Source organism: Mobula birostris, chromosome 9 (assembly GCF_030028105.1).
Source record: "Mobula birostris isolate sMobBir1 chromosome 9, sMobBir1.hap1, whole genome shotgun sequence".
NCBI lineage: Eukaryota > Metazoa > Chordata > Chondrichthyes > Myliobatiformes > Myliobatidae > Mobula > Mobula birostris.
Window position 1 is genome coordinate 8,352,456 of NC_092378.1, and position 18,825 is coordinate 8,371,280.

An 18,825-nucleotide genomic window follows, 5' to 3' on the forward strand; every position below is an offset into this window, starting at 1 on the left:
ATGGTGCCCCTTAGAAGGTCTTGAGGATTTGGGAGCTCATGCCGAACTTCTTCTGTTACCTGTGGTGGAAGAGACGCTGTTGTGCTTTTTTTGCCACAAAGCCGGAGTGTACAGTCCAGCTGAGATCTTCGGTGATGTGTATACCAAGGAACTTGAAACTACTCACTCTCTCAACTGTAGACCCATTGATGTTGATCGGGCCAAGCCTGTTTCCGTTCCTCCTGTAATCCACAGCTCTTTTGATTTTTGGACATTGAGGGAGAGGTTGCTATCTTGGCACCACTGTGTCAGGGTGTCAACCTCTCCTCTGTAGGCTGTCTCATAACCACTGGAAATAAGCCCGATCAAAGTTGTGTCATCTGCAAATTTGATCAGCAGATTGGAGCTGTGTGTGGCAGTACAGTTGTGGGTGTACTGCCACACACAGGGAGTAGAGAAGGGGACTCAGGACACAACTCTGGGGGCACCTGGGTTGAGGGGCAGAGGTGAGGGAGCCCATCCTTACCACCTGTTGGTGATCCAATAGAAGGTCTAGGATCCAGCTGCACAAGGTGGGCTGCAGGCTGGGGTCCCTGAGCTTCCTATCAAGTCTGGAGGGAATTATGCTGCTGAATGCTGAACTGTAGTCCAGGAACAGCATTTTAACATGTGCATCCCTTCTCTCCAGGTGAGTAAGGATGGTGTGTAGCACTGTGGCATCATTGGTAGACTGCTGACTGAAAATGATCCTGTAGGTAGAAGAAGCAAAGCTACTCCCTGAACCACAGTGTGGATTCTGACCACCTAGACCAGGGGCTCCCAACCTTTTTTATGCCATGGACCAATACCATTGAGCAAGAGGCGTATGGACCCCAGGTTGGGAACCTCTGATCTAGAGAGAAAATGCACAATGCATATCAGCAACTAGTAAAGCAGGCAAGGCCTTATTCCGAATGCTGGAGGAACTCAGCACATCAGGCAGCATCTGTGGAAAAGAATAAACATTTTAGGCCAAGACCCTTCTTCAGGTCCTGTGTGTGTTGCTTTGCATTTCCAGCTTCTGCATACTCTCTCATGTTTGTAAGGCCTTATTCCAAGAGGATTTGAATACAAAAGTGAATATGTCAATAAGCTATACAACACACTGATAAGGCAATACCTGGAATATCGTTCACAGGTTTGGAGTGACATACTTATGATAGAGGGTATGCAACCTAGGTTCACTAGATTGATTTATGGAATCAGAGGTTTTTCCTAAGAGGAGAGGTGATTAGAGGTGATGTGGATACTGCTTTCCTACGACAGCATTTCGTGTAAATGTGCTCAGTCGCTGGGAGAGCTTTCCCTGTGACGTACTGGGCAAATCAGTTCCTCTGTGTTCAGTGTTAGTAAACAATGAGCCGAGGTGTAGCTTACTGGATGCATCAAGAAGCGAGGGAAATCTCTTTAAAGTACAGGAATTCTACTGTTAAATTTTCTGTAAATTCACTTTGTGAAACATTTGATTAAATTCTGCATTACACAGATATTACTAATTTCCTGTACGAGGAACTACTGTGGAAGACTGTCAGGAAATGCTATATATAACTGGATATACATTTCACTAGCTTAATTCATAAACTTCCTTGAAAAAATAAACACTTTGTTTATGCAGAATCAGTTAAGTATACGAAAGAAACATTCCTTTTTATAATTACTTTCAATTGTTTTATTTTTAGTAATAGCTATTGTATATTGCATCTTTACAGAGATAATTTTCAAGATATTAGCCATTACCTTTCTGTTTCAGCGTAATGTAATTATTGTCATCCTATTAAATTTAACCTTTATTTTGAAGTTAGAAAAGGCCCATGTATATAAGATGTAGAACAAGGAAAAGATGCCTGTTGTACCATTCAGTAAATCTTGGGAGATCTGTTACCTCTTTTCTCAATCTCGCCATATTTCATGATTTCTTTAAAAAACCTTCTTATAGGTTATGGGGAGAAGGCCGGGGAATGGGGTTGAGGAAGGGAAAAAAAGGATCAGCCATGATTGAATGGAGGACCAGAATCGATAGGCCAAGTGGCCTAATTTTGCTCCTATGTCTTATGGTCTAAAAATCTTTTGATCTTTGTCTTAAATATAACTGGTGATTGAGTCTGCTTGGGGAGAGAATTCCAAAGATTCAGCAATCTCCAGAATGAAGAAAGTTTTCATCTCCATGTGAAAATCCAATCTGAGTCCAACACTGTCAAAGGCATTTTTGCATTAAATTTTATTTATCAATATATTAAATAGATATTCACAATTGTTGAACGTTTTAATTTTATAGAATAGCGGCATTTAATTGTCAAATGCCAATTGTGAATATTGTGCAATCACTTGAAGTATTCTCATTTTATTTCCCTCTCTTAGAGATCTCAGCATGAACAATATTACCGAGCTGCCCAAGAGAGGCCTTAACAATGCCCACTTCCTTGAGGAGTTGTAAGTATGACAATGCTGCTGTTGGTCTTAAAAGTGTCACATTTGGATGTAAAAATGACAAAACATTTGGTTTGTGGTAATTATTGGTATTTGTAGATCGGAGTACAGGATGTTGAAACAACTGATGAAGAGCAAGACAAACAATGACTTTCCTTCTTAATCATTGCCGGCAAAATCACCTGAATGCCTTCTGCTGCACTATCAATAACTCCAAAAGACTGGGAGTAGAGTAAATACCCCCACCCCGATTCTTCTAAATTCCAGCGAGTACAGGTCCAGAGTCATCAAATGCTCCCCATATGACAACCCTTTAATTCCTGGGAATATTCTTGTGATCCTTTCTTAGCTAAGGGGCCCAAAACTGCTCACAATTGACAATGAGGTGTGGGGATGGTGCAGGAAAGCACTTCATGGGTTTGAAGTGGAGACTAGTCATGACTTTGCCCAGTTGGAGCCTGGATAAAATAAGAAGGACAGACATCTTCCCCTTAGCCAAGGGATCAAAAAACAGGAGCAATTCATTAGAAGAGACATGACAAAAAACTCTAAAGCAGGAGTTCCCAACCTGTGGTCCTCGGACCCCTCGGTTAATGGTAGAAGTTCATGGCATAAAAACGGTTGGGAACCCCTGCTCTAAAAGATTTTAGGAGCCTGTTACTCACAACCTGAAGGACAGTAGAGGCAGAAACCCTCCAAGCATTTAAAACGTGTGAAGGAAATGTGAGCTCCAGACCACGGGCCATGTACTGCACTGTGAGGCAAGGCTGCATAGCTCCAAGTGATCTCTTCTGTCTTGTGGCTTCCTCTGAATCTTTGATCTTAAAGAACTGAGGTTCCCAACCTGGGGCCTGTGGCCCCCTCGGTTAATGGTAGGGGTCCGTGGCATAAAAAGAGGTTGGGAACCCCTGTAATAAAACAGGAAAATGCTCTTCAGCCCATCATGTCTCTGCTGATCATGATGCTAATCAAAAGTAAACCGATCTGTATGCATTCGTTCATTATATGCCGTGTCGTATGACATGGATGATCATGGTCTTTCCATGACCATGATGGTTTTTGGCCAATTTTTCTACAGAAATGGTTTGCCATTGCCTTTTGGGCAGTGTCTTTGCAGGACGGGAGACCCCAGCCCATTGTCAATACTCTTCAGAGATTGTCTGCCTGGCATCAGTGGTCACATAACCTTGCCCAAGGCTGGCCTGCAGGCTAGTAGAGGGAAGGAGCACCTTGCATCTCCTTTGGTAGAGACATATCTCCATCTCACCACAGTGCCTGCACTTGGTCCAAATCCCTCTATTCCCTTCCCGTCAATGTGTCTGTCTAAATGCTTCTAAAGCTGTTGCCTCATCCACCAAGTCCCCTCGCAGCAGATTTCAGGTACTGACAAGCAACACCCACAAAATGCTGGAGAAACTCAACAGGCCAGGCAGCATCTCACCCCTCACTGTGTAGGGGTCCCCTAAGTCACCTTTAAACTTTCCTTCTCTCATCTATGCCCTCTATATTTTACATTTCCCATATCTACTGTATTTATTAGGGTGACAGGGTGGAGCTGCAAGTGGGATTAGCATAGATAGGTAAATGGTTTTAGCACGGTCATTATGGGCCAAATGGTGTGCTTCTGTGCTATGTGAATCCATTATGACATATTTGTGCATTTGGCAGCACATAAATGGAAGGCCCAGATCGACTTCCATTTAAATGGCTAAATTTCAGCAGCATTGCTTGGAGCTGTTGCCATGCCAGGATTCATTGTCGTCTCCTGCTTTGTATCTCACACTCCTGACAAGTGTGAGTTTCACATTCTGTGTTGGTGACCGGTTGTACCTTGAGTTCACAAAATCAGGCACCATGCTGTCAACTATCAGCTTTGATTTATTTTTAGCAAAATGACATCAAAGCAATAAAAAATGGAATGAAATGTTGGCATTACTATTTTACCAGATTCAGAGAATCTTTCACTGAGTGGTCCGTCATCCAAACATGCAGGGTAACACTTAAAGAGAAGTTTGGTTTGATTTATTGACCAAGGACTGAGTTGAGTAGGATTGGCAGCTGCATTTGAAAACCTTGCCAGCAATCCAGGGTTTGGACTGGCTTTATGTTGAATGCCCAATTTCAGTTTAAAAATATGTTAAGTAGGCGTTTTCACAAAGAGTGGCTTCATGTATCATGGAACATAATCCATTTGATGTACTTTTACCACAAGACCAAAACAGGTGTTCTCAGGAAAGCATTGAAACCGATATCAGCAAGTATTCATTCAGAGGAACGAGTGGCTTTTGTCTCCTTGGATAATAACTTTGGAGCAAACTGCCTACTTACTTCAAATAACACCTGTTCCTCACAAAATTGCATATAAACAAAAAAAGAATTAAACTCAGATAGAGTCGGTGTGGACAGCAGGTACTGTAAAGGTAAATCTGTATGTGTGCTATATGGAGAAAGACTATAAAGCTGTTCTGAATGTAGGATTACTAAGGTTCCCTTCAAAAATTGAAAGCACAGAGGACTTCGACCGGAAATGAAACATTTCTCTATTGGTTCAAAGTTCAAAGTCAACTTTATCACCAAAGTGCATATATGTCACTATATACAATCCTAAGATTCATTTTCTTGTGGGCATACTCAGCAAATCTATAGAATAGTAACTATAACAGGACCAATGAACGATCAACCAGAGTGCAGAAATCAACAAACTGTGCTAATACAAATATAAATAAATAGCAATAAATAACAAGAGCGTGAGGTCATGAGATAAAGAGTCCTTAAAGTGAGATTATTAGTTATGGGGGCACTTCCATGGATGGGCAAGTTGAGTGTAGAGGTTCACAGATTTCAGTTACCTGCTGAAGACTTGTGTATTCTGGCTTTATACTGCCATTTCCTCCCAGCATTTCCCGAGGATGAGAAATCAATTTGTGTGGGTGGTTTCCACTTTTTCATCCAAGCATTCATCAATCACTTGACAGCATGAGTCTATTTGAACTAAATGACACAATGGCTGAGTGTGTTCTGGTTCCCTTCTGGCACCCACACCCTGTAATTAGGATGTATCCTCTGTTCAGGTGCAGCAAACCTGTCATAACTTCCCCATTTTGACTGAGAATAGCCTAATTCAGCTCCTATGTTTTATGGCCTAAGACCATTTCACCAATCTGTGCAAGTCACAGACTGACCAGGTGTGCATTTTCAGATGTGGAAGAGAACTGCAAGTTTCAACACCTCTGAAAACCCTGACCCAGATATTCAGACTATGTCCCTGGTCCCAGAAACTCCAATCAGTAGAAATTGTTTCTCTCTACCATGACAGTTCTACTTAATATCCAGAAAATTTCAAGCAAGTCAATCTTCTGAAGTGAGAAGCCCTAGCTTGCTCAATCTTTTCCAATAAGACATTCTTTCCATTGCAGGATTCCCTAAAGATAAAATTGCAAGTTAGTTACTAGTACGGAAGGGGCAGTCAAAGCAGTGTCTTTGAATGTTTTTAAGGACAGGGTAGATTCTTGGGAAGCAAAGCAATGGAAAGTTATGACAGAACACACACAAAATGCTGGTGAACGCAGCAGGCCAGACAGCATCACTAGGAAGAGGTACAGTCGACGTTTCGGGCCAAGACCCTTTGTCAGGACTAACTGAAAGAAGAGCTAGTAAAAGATTTGAAAGTGGGGGGAGGGGGAGATCTGAAATGATAGGAGGAGACAGGGGAGGAGGGATAGAGCTAAGAGCTGGAAAGTTGACTGGCAAAAGGGATTCAAGGCTGGAGAAGGGAGAGGATCATGGGACAGGAGACCGAGGGAGAAAGAAAGGTTAGGAGGGGTTTTCAGGAATGCAAAGCCAAGGTTTAGTCCAAATCAACCAGATCTTACAGAAGGTAGAGTATACCAAAGAAACTGAGCAACCTATTCCTGTTTGTAATAGGCACATTTACAGTGGAAGAATATTAATAACATCAATAATAATGCCTACAGTAATGGCAATACACACCACAACTGAACAGTGAATGACTGCCTAAGTGCTTTATTCAAAGCATTCTTCAAATCTAATGAAGAATGGTTTTATCACCATTGCCATGAAAGAATCTGTTTCATTGCTGGCTCTGAGAATTTCCTATAAAATCTTCCTCAAGGCCATTGCAGTGGTGACTCTGGCTTAGATCAACCTAGAATGACTCCATAACTGACGACAGTAGGATAGAAGATTCTGCTGGTCAAGAAGTATTTGGGAGCTGCAATGTTGATGAGTATTGGGATTGGACCAGAGTGGCATCACAGGGCAGAGTTTATGGGGAGGATGCTTAAGCTTTTTGAGCATGTAAGTAGCAGATCTCGCAGTCAGATATCTTGTTTAATAGTTATATCATTTCCAGTACACAAGTGTAACCGTTAACAAAATAATTGTTACTGCAGAACCAACACAGCACAAAAAAGACATAATTAGACAAAAGAGCACAAAAATAGAAAAACACAATGATAAAATGGCTTCTATCCATAGATTGAATGAGTTTCCAAGATCAGGAAGCATTTTTGTTGATAAGAAACCAACAAAAAGAATAGGAGTTTTAAAAATCAATGTACATTCAATTTATGATCCACGGAGTGTAACTTCTTTATATTGCCAGGGTAACAAAGTGTGCATTATATGGTGAAATGCCTTTGTGTTTGCTCCGTTCTGAGGAAGCAACTGTGAAAAATTATTTCTTTATCAGAGAGAGATGGATTCTTTTAACTTTAGAACAAATGATTCAACATGATGAAATGCATCATTTAATCATTTCCTTGTTTTACATAAAGGAGTTATTGTGTGAGCCACACAGAGGAATATCAAAATTACCCAATCCTTAATACTTAAATTTATAGAAAAATGTCCGAGGTTAAACTGGTCTATTAATTTTATGTCGTGAATATCCACACCTCTGCTATGTGAGATTGTGGAATTTACGTTCAGTAATTGTCTGAAATTCCAAGGGATTTGTTGTTTGCCCATTATTTTGCAGAACAACATCTGGGCCCTGTATCTCAGAAAGGATGTGTTGTCATTGGAGGGAGTCCAGAGGAGGTTCACAAAGATTCCAGGAATGAAGGGGTTAACATATGGGGAGCTTTGGGCCTGGACTCACTGAAATTTAGAAGAGGGTGGCGGGGGTGGGGTGGGGGAATCTCATTGAAACCTACTGAATCTTGAACGAACTAGATAGGGCGGATATGGCAAAGATGTTTCCTACGTTGGGGGTATCCAGAACTAGAGGGCACAGCCTCAAAATTGAGGGATGACCCTTTAGAACAGAGGTAAGGAGGAATTTTTTTTTAGCCAGAGAGTAGTGAATCTGTGGAATGCTCTGCCATCGATTGCTGTGGAGGCCAAGTCCGTGGGTATATTTAAGGTGGAAGTTGATAGTTTCCTGATTGGTTAGGGCATCAAAGGATATGGTGAGCAGGCAGTGTATGGGGTTGAGTAGGATCCGGGATTCCGGGATCGGCTATGATGGAATGGCAGAGCAGACTTGATGGGCTGAATGGCCTAATTTTGCTCCTATGTCTTATGGTCCTGTGGTTTAATTTGTAGCGGCCATTTCTAACAAACCAATTGCCACTGCTGGCAACCTAGCATTGTTCGTTATCCTTGTATGATGCACCCACCGATCAGCCCAGTAAAAATGTTCCACAAAGTCAAAGTCAATTCTTTATTAGCAATTAGTAAAACATACTGTCTTGAAGTGATGTGATTAAGCGTAATTAAGTGGTCAACAAAAGATGTGATGCCTGGTGGCCCCAGAATCAACTGCACAGAACAAAGCATGAATGCATAACTTATTCCCTTGCAATTCACTAAATGTGTTGGGGAAGCATGGCAGGTCAGGCAGCATACATGGATGGGAATAAACAGTTGACATTTTGGGCCAAGACTCTTCATCAGGATCCTCACTCTTACCACGGCCAAAATTACCAAAATAAACACAATAAATGTGCAACATAGAATACAATGCAGATAGAGAACAGATGTATGGAATTTGTCATTTGGCCATTATTTTACAAACATTTAATTATTTAATTCATGCAATAAATCTAAATTAATTTAATCTGGCCAAGGTCATTTCCTGATTGAATGCCAGCAATTGGATGAGTTGGTCTACATCGAACATAGAACATAAAGGAGTACAGCGCAGTGCAGGCCATTCGGCCCATGGTGTTGTGCTGCCCCCTTCTTTAACCTACTCCAAGATCAATTTAACCCCTCCCTTTGACATTTCTATTTCATTCACTTGCCTATGTCCCTAATGTATCTGCCTCCCCCACCACCTCTGGCAGTGTGCTCTCTGTCTAAAACAAATCTACCTCTGACTACCCCTCTGAATGAGGGGTCACAGTTTGAGGATAAAGGGGAAGCCTTTTAGGACTGAGATGAGGAAAAACTTATTCACACAGAGAGTGGTGAATCTGTGGAATTCTCTGCCACAGGAAACAGTTGAGGCCAGTTTATTGGCTATATTTAAGAGGGAGTTCGATATGGCCCTTGTGGCTAAAGGGATCAGGGGGTATGGAGAGAAGGCAAGTACAGGGTTCTGAGTTGGATGATCAGCCATGATCGTACTGAATGGCGGTGCAGGCTCGAAGGGTCGAATGGCCTACTCCTGCACCTATTTTCTATGTTTCTATGTTTACCCCTTATACTTTCTTTAAACACCTTAAATTATGCCAACTTGTGTTCGCCATTTCTGCCCTGGGGAAGAAAAAGTCTCTGGCCGTCCACTCTATCTATGCCTCTTATCATCTTGTACATCTCTATCAAATCAGCTCTCATCTGCCTTCACTCCAAAGCCCTAGTTCACTCAGCCTATCTTCCCAAGACGTGCTCTCTAATCTAGCAGTGTTCTGGCAAATGTCCTCTGCACTCTTCCTGACGCTTCCATGTCCTTTCTATAATGAGGCGACCAGAACTGAATACAATAAACAAAATGTGATCTAACCAGGGTTCTAATGAGAATTGTGCCATTTTTCATACTTCCCAGGTCAGATTCTCTTTCTCTGTAATGTCCACCACCATAGTGCATTTCCTCTTTATGGGGCTGATGTTACATTCAAAAGATCAGCTTTAATTGTGCTTAACAAGTTACAATACTGGTGAACTCCCGGATCCATATTGTTAACAAGGAGCACTGTTAGCACTGGGCACATGCAAGAATCACTATAATAAGCAGCCAGCACGAAATTGGCAAGTGTCTTACTTTGCAATCAGTGTGGGTTAATTAAGTATCCTGATCTCTGCACCCATCTTTAGGGAGTATCTTGTTTAGGCAGTGTCATGCCAGATGACATTTGTGCCTGAGGAACTACAGTCACAAGAGATGCCAAAACATTCCTGAATTGATTATGGGCCAGGGGACTTTTAATGTAAAAAGTTCACTTAATCAATACCAGGTTGATCTTTTGGATTAATGTAAGTGGAAAAATTGAAATTCAAAGTTTAAATGATTACAGCCATGCTGCCTCTAGACTACAGCAATCTCCCTTCTCTCTGGGCAACCAAACACCAAAATAGCTATGGGGACCCAAGACTGATCTTGACATTGCCCCTGCCTGTGTGGGGTTTGCAGGTTCTCTCTGTGGACGTATCTATTTCCCCAGGTTTTGCAGTTTTCTCCCATATGCCAAGGTAATGCTCAGAGGTTAATTACTCACTGCAAATTTTCAATTACTGTAGGTTAATAGCAAATAGAATCAGGTTTAATGTCATGAAATTTGTTGCCTTTGTGGCAGCAGTACATTGCAATACATAATAATAGATAGAAAGCTGAATTACAGTAAATATATAAAATAGTTAAATAAGTAGAGCAGTAGGGGTAAACATAGAAACATAGAGATAGAAATAAAAAGGTAGTGAGGTAGTGTTCATGGGTTCGATGTCCACTCAGTAATTGGATGGCAGAGGGAAGGAAGCTGTTCCTGAATCACTGAGCGTGTGCAAAACAGCATTGTAAATAAACCCACCCAGCCTAGCATGCCCTTTTCTTGAGGATCAAGGAGCAACTTTATTCACCATGTGTTTTAGGAATATACTGCACATATTACAAACTTGCTGGGGTGTGTAGGTTCGACACGCAACTAAAAAAACACATTCAGCAATGGTAAAGAATTACAGAAAAATGAAAGCGAGAAGTACAGATAAACTACCCAGGTTGCAGGAAATGGGCCACAGTCATGGCTCCAAAGCAGAGGGTTCCCAGCCTGGGCCCACAGACCCCTCAGTAAATGGTTGGGGTCTCTGACATAAGAAAGGTCGGGAACCCCTGCTCTAGATTTTGGAAGTGCAGTGGCCCCATTCATCAAGAGGTTGAGCCTGGGAGAAATAACGAAGCATCACTCGCTCAACCTTCTGCTTTCTAACTCCATTCTAACCAGAGCTCATCAGTGTGTGCTGTCCCCCTGCTCCTGGTTACGTCCCACTTTCCACATCACCTGCCCACAGGTATTCCATCTGTAATGTGAAGTGTATTTGTGCCTTTGTTTCTGACACCTCCAAAAAGATTAATAAACTTGATCGTTGGCTTAAATGCAAGAGATGCTGGAAATCCAGAGCAAAACACAAAAGATCTGTAGGAACTCGTCAAGTCAGGCAGCATCTATAGAAATGAATAAACAGTTGACGTTTTGGGCCAAGATTCTTCATCAGGACTGGAAAGGGAAGGAGATTTTGGCTTCCTTCCTCTTCATCTCCCATCCTGATGAAGGGTCTGGGCTGGAAGTGTTGATGTTTACTCCTTTTCATGGATGATACCTGACCTGCTGAGTTCCCCCAACATTTTGTGATTGTGAAGAGATTGCCTTTCTCTTAAATTAACCCTTGATCCACAGTCTCACAAATTTAATCAGCATGAAGTATTTATTGTTTCTCGCAATCCCAGTGAAAGGTCATTTATAATTTGCTGTGCTTCCTAGGTAGTGGTATCAGGGTGTAGATACATCCCTACCAAAGGAGATGTAGGGCGCTCTGCCCCTCTGCTAGCCTGCAGATCACCCTTGGGCAAGGTGTAGCACCTGCTTAGCCCCCAGTCAGGGTCACGTGAAGCCACGGGAGCAGGTGGTGGATGGTCGTATGAGCAGCCGGTGCATATCACAAGTCCTGGTTATGTGACCACTGATACTGGGCAGACAGCCTCTGAAGAGTATTGATAATGGCTAGTGTCACCTGTCTTGTAAAGGCACTGCCCAGAAGAAGATAATGGCAAAGCAAATCTGTAGAAAAATTCACCAAGAACAATCATGGTCATGAGAGCATGATTGCCCACGTCGTGCAACAGGACACATAATGATGGCGATGCCCTGAAGTTATTGTCCATAGCTTGTGAAATTGCTTACTAAATTAGGCAGGTTGATGTGAACAATAGTTTGTAACCATGCTACTACAGTAATCAAGCCAAATAAATAGTTTATTGTCTGCAAACTTTAGTCTATTACATGTTGAGGTCACAAAAGGTGCTATATAAATATACTCCTACTTTTTCATCTGGTAAAACTTTAACAAAATAGAAAAATAGAGGGCTATGGGTAACCCTAGGCAATTTCTAAAGTAAGTACGTGTTCAACACTGCATTGTGGGCTGAAGGGCCTGTATTGTGCTGGGGTTTTCTATATGTTTCTAAAACGGAATTAGAAGTTGTAGTAAGCGTAGCAGTGTGCAAAACATCTTGTATAAACATTGCTGGTTTTGACCTTCCCGAGTTTATGTATTCAATTAGAGCAGCAATTAAAGTCAATTAAATTTAAAGATGTTAATACAGAATAAAATAAAATTGGAATGTAAAATGGAAAGTTGAACTGATCCTGTCATTTCCTTCTATGCCACACGATGATTTATGTGTCTTTTTCCACTTTCTAAAATGGTGACGAAGAACTTACAAAACTTCTTAGTGCATGCACAGTATTCCAGTTTACAGCAGAAATGTAATTAATAAATGGCGAGGAATGACATTAGTCAACATTGCTAAGTCCTGTACACAGAAAAAATGGAAGAAGAAATGACCAATGTTCAAGGTACATTTATTATCTAAGTATGTGTACAGTATACTGTACATCTCTGAGATTCATCTTCTCCAGACAGTCATGAAACAAAGAAACCCATGGGCGCTGTTTAAAGAAAAGCATCGAACATCAACCCCCTCACACAAAAAAACAACAAATTGCAAAAATGGCAAGAAAATCATTACCCCCCCCCCACAAAAAACAACAAATTTCACAAACGACAAGAACATTAGCCTCCCCCCACACAAAAAAACAAATTGCACAAACATCAGAAACATTAACTCACCCTCACACAAGAAACAACAAATGGCAAGAACATTAACTTCCCTCCTCACACAAAATAAACAGCAAATTGCACAATCGGCAACAAGAATATTAACCGCCCCCACCCACACGAGAAAACAAAATTGCATAAACGGCATAAAGAATGTTACCCCCCCCAACCACATGATAAAACAACAAATTGCGCAAACAGCAAAAATATTAACCCCCCCCCACCACCACACTTAAAGAACAACAAGTTGTGTAAATGACATTAAGAAAGAATGGACAAAACCATAGAAGAAAAAAACATAAAATGGAAGGAGTCCAATTTGAACTAGTCCAATCTGTAAATTGCAAAACTTCAGTAGCAATGTATTGAAAAGTGATACCTACTTCTCCCACCCATAGAGTAACAATCGAACTTAAACATGGACACCAGCTGTTTATGGGAAAGCACTACAAGCTCCATGTGAAGGAATCAAAAATTAGTGAGTTCACACAGTCACATTCCTTCAGGGTTATATTGAAAGAGTAGACAATCATTATGTGCCGTTGGGCGCTGCAGTAGAGTAGCAGTTAGCACAACACTTTACAGCTTGGGCATTCCGGAGTTTGGAGTTCAATTCGGTGCCGCTCTGTAAGGAGACTCTGCACGTCCTCCTCGAGGGATGCTTGGATTTTCCCCGGGTCCTCCGGTTTCCTCACAGAGTCCAAAGATGTACTGGGTGGGTTAATTGGTCCTTGTAAATTGTCCCATGATTAGGTTAGAGTTAATCGGGTTTATCTGAATTTGCTGGGATGGCGTGACTCCACACTGTATCGCCTAATAAATAATAAATTATTGTAGACGTAAATATCCTCCTCACACATGAGCAGATGACAGGTCCCAAACCTAATCCGATGCAGTGACTGGAAAAGCAAATTTACATGCTCTTCCTGTATTACCCCTCAACCATCCAGCTCTTGAACCACAGGAGATAGCTTCACTCGACCCCTCATTGAAATGTTCCTACAACCAATGGACTCACTTTCAACGACTCTTCATCCCGTATTCTTGATATTTATTACTTATTTGTCATTATCTTTCGTGTGCACAGTTGGTTGCCTTTTACACTCTGGTTGTTTGCCCATCCTGTCGGGTGCGGTCTTTTGATTCTATTACTATATATTCCCACAGGAAAATGAATCTCAGGGTAGTGTATGGTGATACATATGTACTTTGACGATAAATTTACTTGGAACTTCACTGTAAGTACTGGTAAGTGAGAGAGATAACTTTACTCTCCAGCCCAGCCTACAGTGGCAGCAGTGCAAATCGCTGTGCTTTTCTGCTTGGGTTTAACACAATAGAACTTCTGAAGCTTGGAGAAATTGCTACAAATATTATATATGTACCCATAGCTTAGTGCTGCCTACACTCTCAGTTAACGTAAGATGTAAAGGACAAATGACAAGTTTCTATAGATGTGTGATGGACTGTGTCCTGACTAGTTGCATCACGGCCTGGAATGGAAACACCAATACCCAAGAATGGAAACTCCTCCAAAGAGTAGTGGATACGGCCCAGTCCATCACGGGCAAAGCCCTCCCCACCATTGAGCACATCAACACGGAGTGCCATCACTAGTGAGCAGCATCTACCATCAGGGACCCCCATCATCTTGCTCTCTTCCTGCTGCTTCAACAGGAATGAGGTTCAGGAGCCTTAGGTCCCACACCACCATTTCAGGAACAGTTCTTACCCTTCACCCTCAAGCTCTGAACCAGTGTGGATAACTTCGCTCACCACAACACTGAGCTGTTCCTGCAACCTATGAACGCACTTTCAGGGACGCTACAGCTCATGTTCTCAGTATTCTTTATTGCATTTGCACAGATTGTCATCTTTTTCATATTGGTTGTTTGTCAGTCTTTATGTGTAGCTTTCCATTGATTCCAATGCATTCCTTTGTTCTACTGTGAATGCCTGCAAGAAAATGAATCTCAGGGTAGTATACGGTGACATATACATACTTTGATAATAAATTTACTCTGAACTTTAAAATGTGGAAGACCTGTTCTCACACGCAGAGCTTTTTCCTGAATCTGTACAAATCAGAGTGATATAAGGAAGGCGGAAAGACTGCATTTGACAGACTGAGACTGGCATCCTTATCGTGACTACATTCTAAGGATCTCGGAGCAGCCTATAATGAAATGATGCAAAATCTGAAGAGGAAAGGAACTTTCTTCCCAATGTTTTTTTTTAAAGTCATTGTACACAGGAAGTCTGGACCATTGACATTCACAAGCAGCCAATTCACAAACATCTAAACAATATCAACCCACCAGCAGACACATCAACACATCTGTCTCGCAGCTAATGGCTGAGTAATGGACCCCAGGTCCATTTAAAAAAAGCCACAGGAATGCAGCCAAGAAATAAAAGAACCTCTATCCCTCTGGCCAGGCTACTGGAACTTATAACAGAACCAATGACCCAAGACAGAGATTTTTAAAAAATTAGCATTCATAAACACTGGAAAAAATGAAAATACATTTAAGTGTCTAAACCTCATGGCTCACAGACACTCACATTGAGGATTATAGTTGATGAGTTAGGTTCTGTGTTTATTCCTGTGTGCAGAACAGTGGGTAAATTCTTCCAGCTGACTGAAATTGCTAAAGAAAATTTCCAGATGCCACTGAAAACAGGATTAAGGTGGAAACAAAATACATTGAAAGTAATGTACATGTTAATCACCACTGATTGTTAATAGAGAATTACCCAGACTTTAGAGACCAAATTATGCACACCAGTGGCCAAGCACAGAAATCAGGAAGTTATCCTCGGTCACTCTCAGGTGGATAGAACTACACCTGCCCATTCGCCTCCTCCATCAACCCCATTCAGGGCCCTAAACAGTCCTTCCAGGTGAGGCAGCCCTTCACCTGCGAATCTGCTGGGGTCATCTATAGTGTCGGGTGCCCCCGATGCAGCCTCCTTTACACTGGTGAGACCCGTCATAAATTGGGGACCACTTTGTCAAGCACCCCAGCTCCATCCGCCAAAAGCTGAACTTCCCGGTGGCCAAACGTTTTAATTCTGATCCCCCTTCCCATTCCGACATGTTGGCCTATGGCCTCATCTTGTGCCAAGATAGGGCCATCCTCAGGGTGGAGGTACACGTTATATTCTGTCTGGATAGCCTCCAACCTGATGGCATGAATCTCGATTTCTCCTTCCAGTAAAAAAAATCACCCCCACTCCCCTCTTCCTCTGTCCCCCACTCCAACCTGTTATTTCTTCTCACCATATCCTCCTGAATCCCCTCATCCTTCTCTTTCTCTTGTTGTCCGCTCTCCTCTCCTATCAGATTCCCTCTTCTCCAACCTTTGATCTTTCCCACCCACCTGGCTTCACCTATCACCTTCCAGCTGGCCACTTTGCCCTCCCCCCACCTTTTTATTCTGGCATCTTCCCCCTTCCTTTCTAGTCCTGAAGAAGGGTCTCGGCCTGAAACGTCGACTGTTTCATTTCCACACATGCTGCCTGACCTGCTGATTTCTTCCAGCATTTTCTGTGTGTTGCTTTGGATTTCCAGCATCTGCAGATTTTCTCATGTTTATGAATAGGACTAACATTCAAGATATTAAATTTCTTTTTCACAATCATAACAAAGGAGAAGAAATAAGCTATATTTTGGCTATATTTTATGTGTGGACTAATTTCCTCATATGAGAGCTGGTATTGAAAATGTATTCAAGCAGCACACATCAAAGTTGCTGGTGAACGCAGCAGGCCAGGCAGCATCTCTAGGAAGAGGTACAGTCGACATTTCCGGCCAAGACCCTTCGTCAGGATACAGTGAAAATGTATTATCTCTTTCTTTTCATCCATCTTTTTTCCTGTTATTTTGATTTATGTACATAATTCAAATCTCATTTATTCTTCCTGACATACCTCAGTCATGATTCTTCACCTGAGAGCAGCAGTTCAAACCAGGGTCCCTTACCAATCTTGGCTCCTGTCTGTATTTTCAGTGATAACATTGCTTCCTCACCACATGTCAAATGTGCTGGTTGATAGGGTAACTGGCTACCATAAATTGCCTCCTATTGCAGGCAGGTGACAGGAATATTGAAGGAAGAGTATATAGAGAGGAGAGAGGAAAATGGGATTAGTGTGATTTTAAAAATGTAAACACAAGGAATTCTGCAGATGCTGGAAATTCAAGAGCCAGATGGGGAGCAGTGAGAGATGTGATCAAGGTTTGTTGGCCAAAGGACCTGTTTTTCCAACTCTCATTCCATGACTCTTTGAGCTTTTGAAAAGACATACTCTGCTTTGTCTTGCTCACAAACAGCTATTGATAATGAAATATCAATGTCAATCGGTGCTCCCAATGCAGTTTCCTCTACATTGCTGAGAGCCATCATAAATTGGGGTACCGTTTCACTGAGCACCTCTGCACTATCTGCCAAAAGCAGGATTTCCCGTTGGCCAATCATTTTAATTCCGATTCCCATTCCTGTTCCGACATGTTGGTCCATGGCCTCCTCTTGTGCCATGATGAGGCCACTCTCCGGATGTAGGAGCAACACCTTATATTCCGTCTGGGTACACTCCGACTTGATGGCACGAATATCGCTTTCTCATTTCAGTGAACACAAATCCCCCTCCCCCTCTTCTACACCTGCTCTGACCTTTCATGTCTTCTAACCTGCCTATTATTACACCCTGGGTCCCCTCCTCCTTCCCTTTCTCCTACGGTCCACTCTCCTCTCTTAACAGATTCCTTCTTCTCCAGCCCTTGATCTGGCCCTACCTTCCCCTCCCCCCACCTTTTTATTCTGGCCTCTTCCCCCTTCCTTCTCAGTCCTGAAGAAGAGTCTCGGCCCATATCTTCGACTGTTTATTCAGTTTAATAGATGCTGCCTAACCTGCTGAGCTCCTCCAGCATTTTGTGTGTGTTGCTTTGGACTTCCAGCACCTGCAGAATTTCTGGAATAATTGGTTGTCACTTAAAACCTTTCAAGAGTCTATAGACATCAATCAGAGGAGCGGGTATTGAACACCATTCTTCTTTGCTGACTGGCAAATTGGAGAGTAAGAGAGAACAATCAGCAAGCTCCAGAATTTTATTTAAAACTTCAGTCTTTTATCTAAATAGTGTATCAAATGATTCATTAATACATTCATTGCAGAGAAAATATCATTTGTCTGTAAATTATGAGGAGTCTTGAACAAATCTAAACTCATGCCTGGTTTGATAGATACTTAATTCCTTCAATCATTGACTGTGTTTACCCTAGTTTATGGCCCTTTAGATAATGTCTACCTACTGCTCCTCAGAATGAAGGACACTTCTGCAGATGTTCATCAGGGTGGTGGCCCAGGCTCAAGTAGTTTCTGCGCAGCTCTGTCAAAACATGGGGATATCTGCTGATGTTTGCACAGTATATTGTTCTAATGGCAACTCCTTTGATAATCAATACCTACATACTGAAAAACTTGGGCTGCTTTCAGGCTTCAGCTACTAAACAGCAAGTACAGTTCATTCCACATCTGTGCCCAACAATATCTGAACAGAGATTGTAATTAAGCCCACTATCACTGAAGCTCTAAAAGCATTGACACCCTGAGAGGTCATAATTGACCAGAAATTTAACTGGAACAGCCATATAAATGCCTTTGTCGACAGAGAATTAGGACATCGTGTGGTAAATGACCAAACTCCCCATTCTCCATAGCCTTTCCACTCTCCACAAGACACAAGTCAGAGGTGATTGAATAGAGCCATAGAGTGATGGGAAAGTACAGCACAGAAACAGGCCTTTCAGCCCATCTAGTCCATGTTGAACCTCCTAGCCTCATTGACCTGCACCGGAACCATAACACGCCCCCCCCCCCCCATACCCCTACCATCCATGTACCTATCACTGGAACGGGGCTGCACAAGGACATACCCGATCAAAGCTTCTCCATGGACGGCTTCCAGACCGTTCCGACTGACCAGAAGTGCACTGAGAGCAGTAAGCGTGAAGGAGTTGGGTGCTTACTGTTCTGGTTAACAACAGATTGTGCAATCCGAGTCATATTACAATTGAGGAA

At 42.2% G+C, this 18,825-nt stretch overlaps 1 protein-coding gene across 1 annotated transcript in view; it reads left to right on the top strand.

Moving 5' to 3' along the window:
* Window positions 1-18,825, top strand: part of LOC140202523 (leucine-rich repeat-containing G-protein coupled receptor 5-like) — a 174,122-nt gene that overhangs the window by 52,442 nt on the left and 102,855 nt on the right. Inside the window, exon 2 of the mRNA XM_072267469.1 lies at window positions 2,377-2,448. Within this exon, the coding sequence (XP_072123570.1) occupies window positions 2,377-2,448 (72 nt within the window). The remainder of the gene's footprint in view (window positions 1-2,376; window positions 2,449-18,825) is intronic.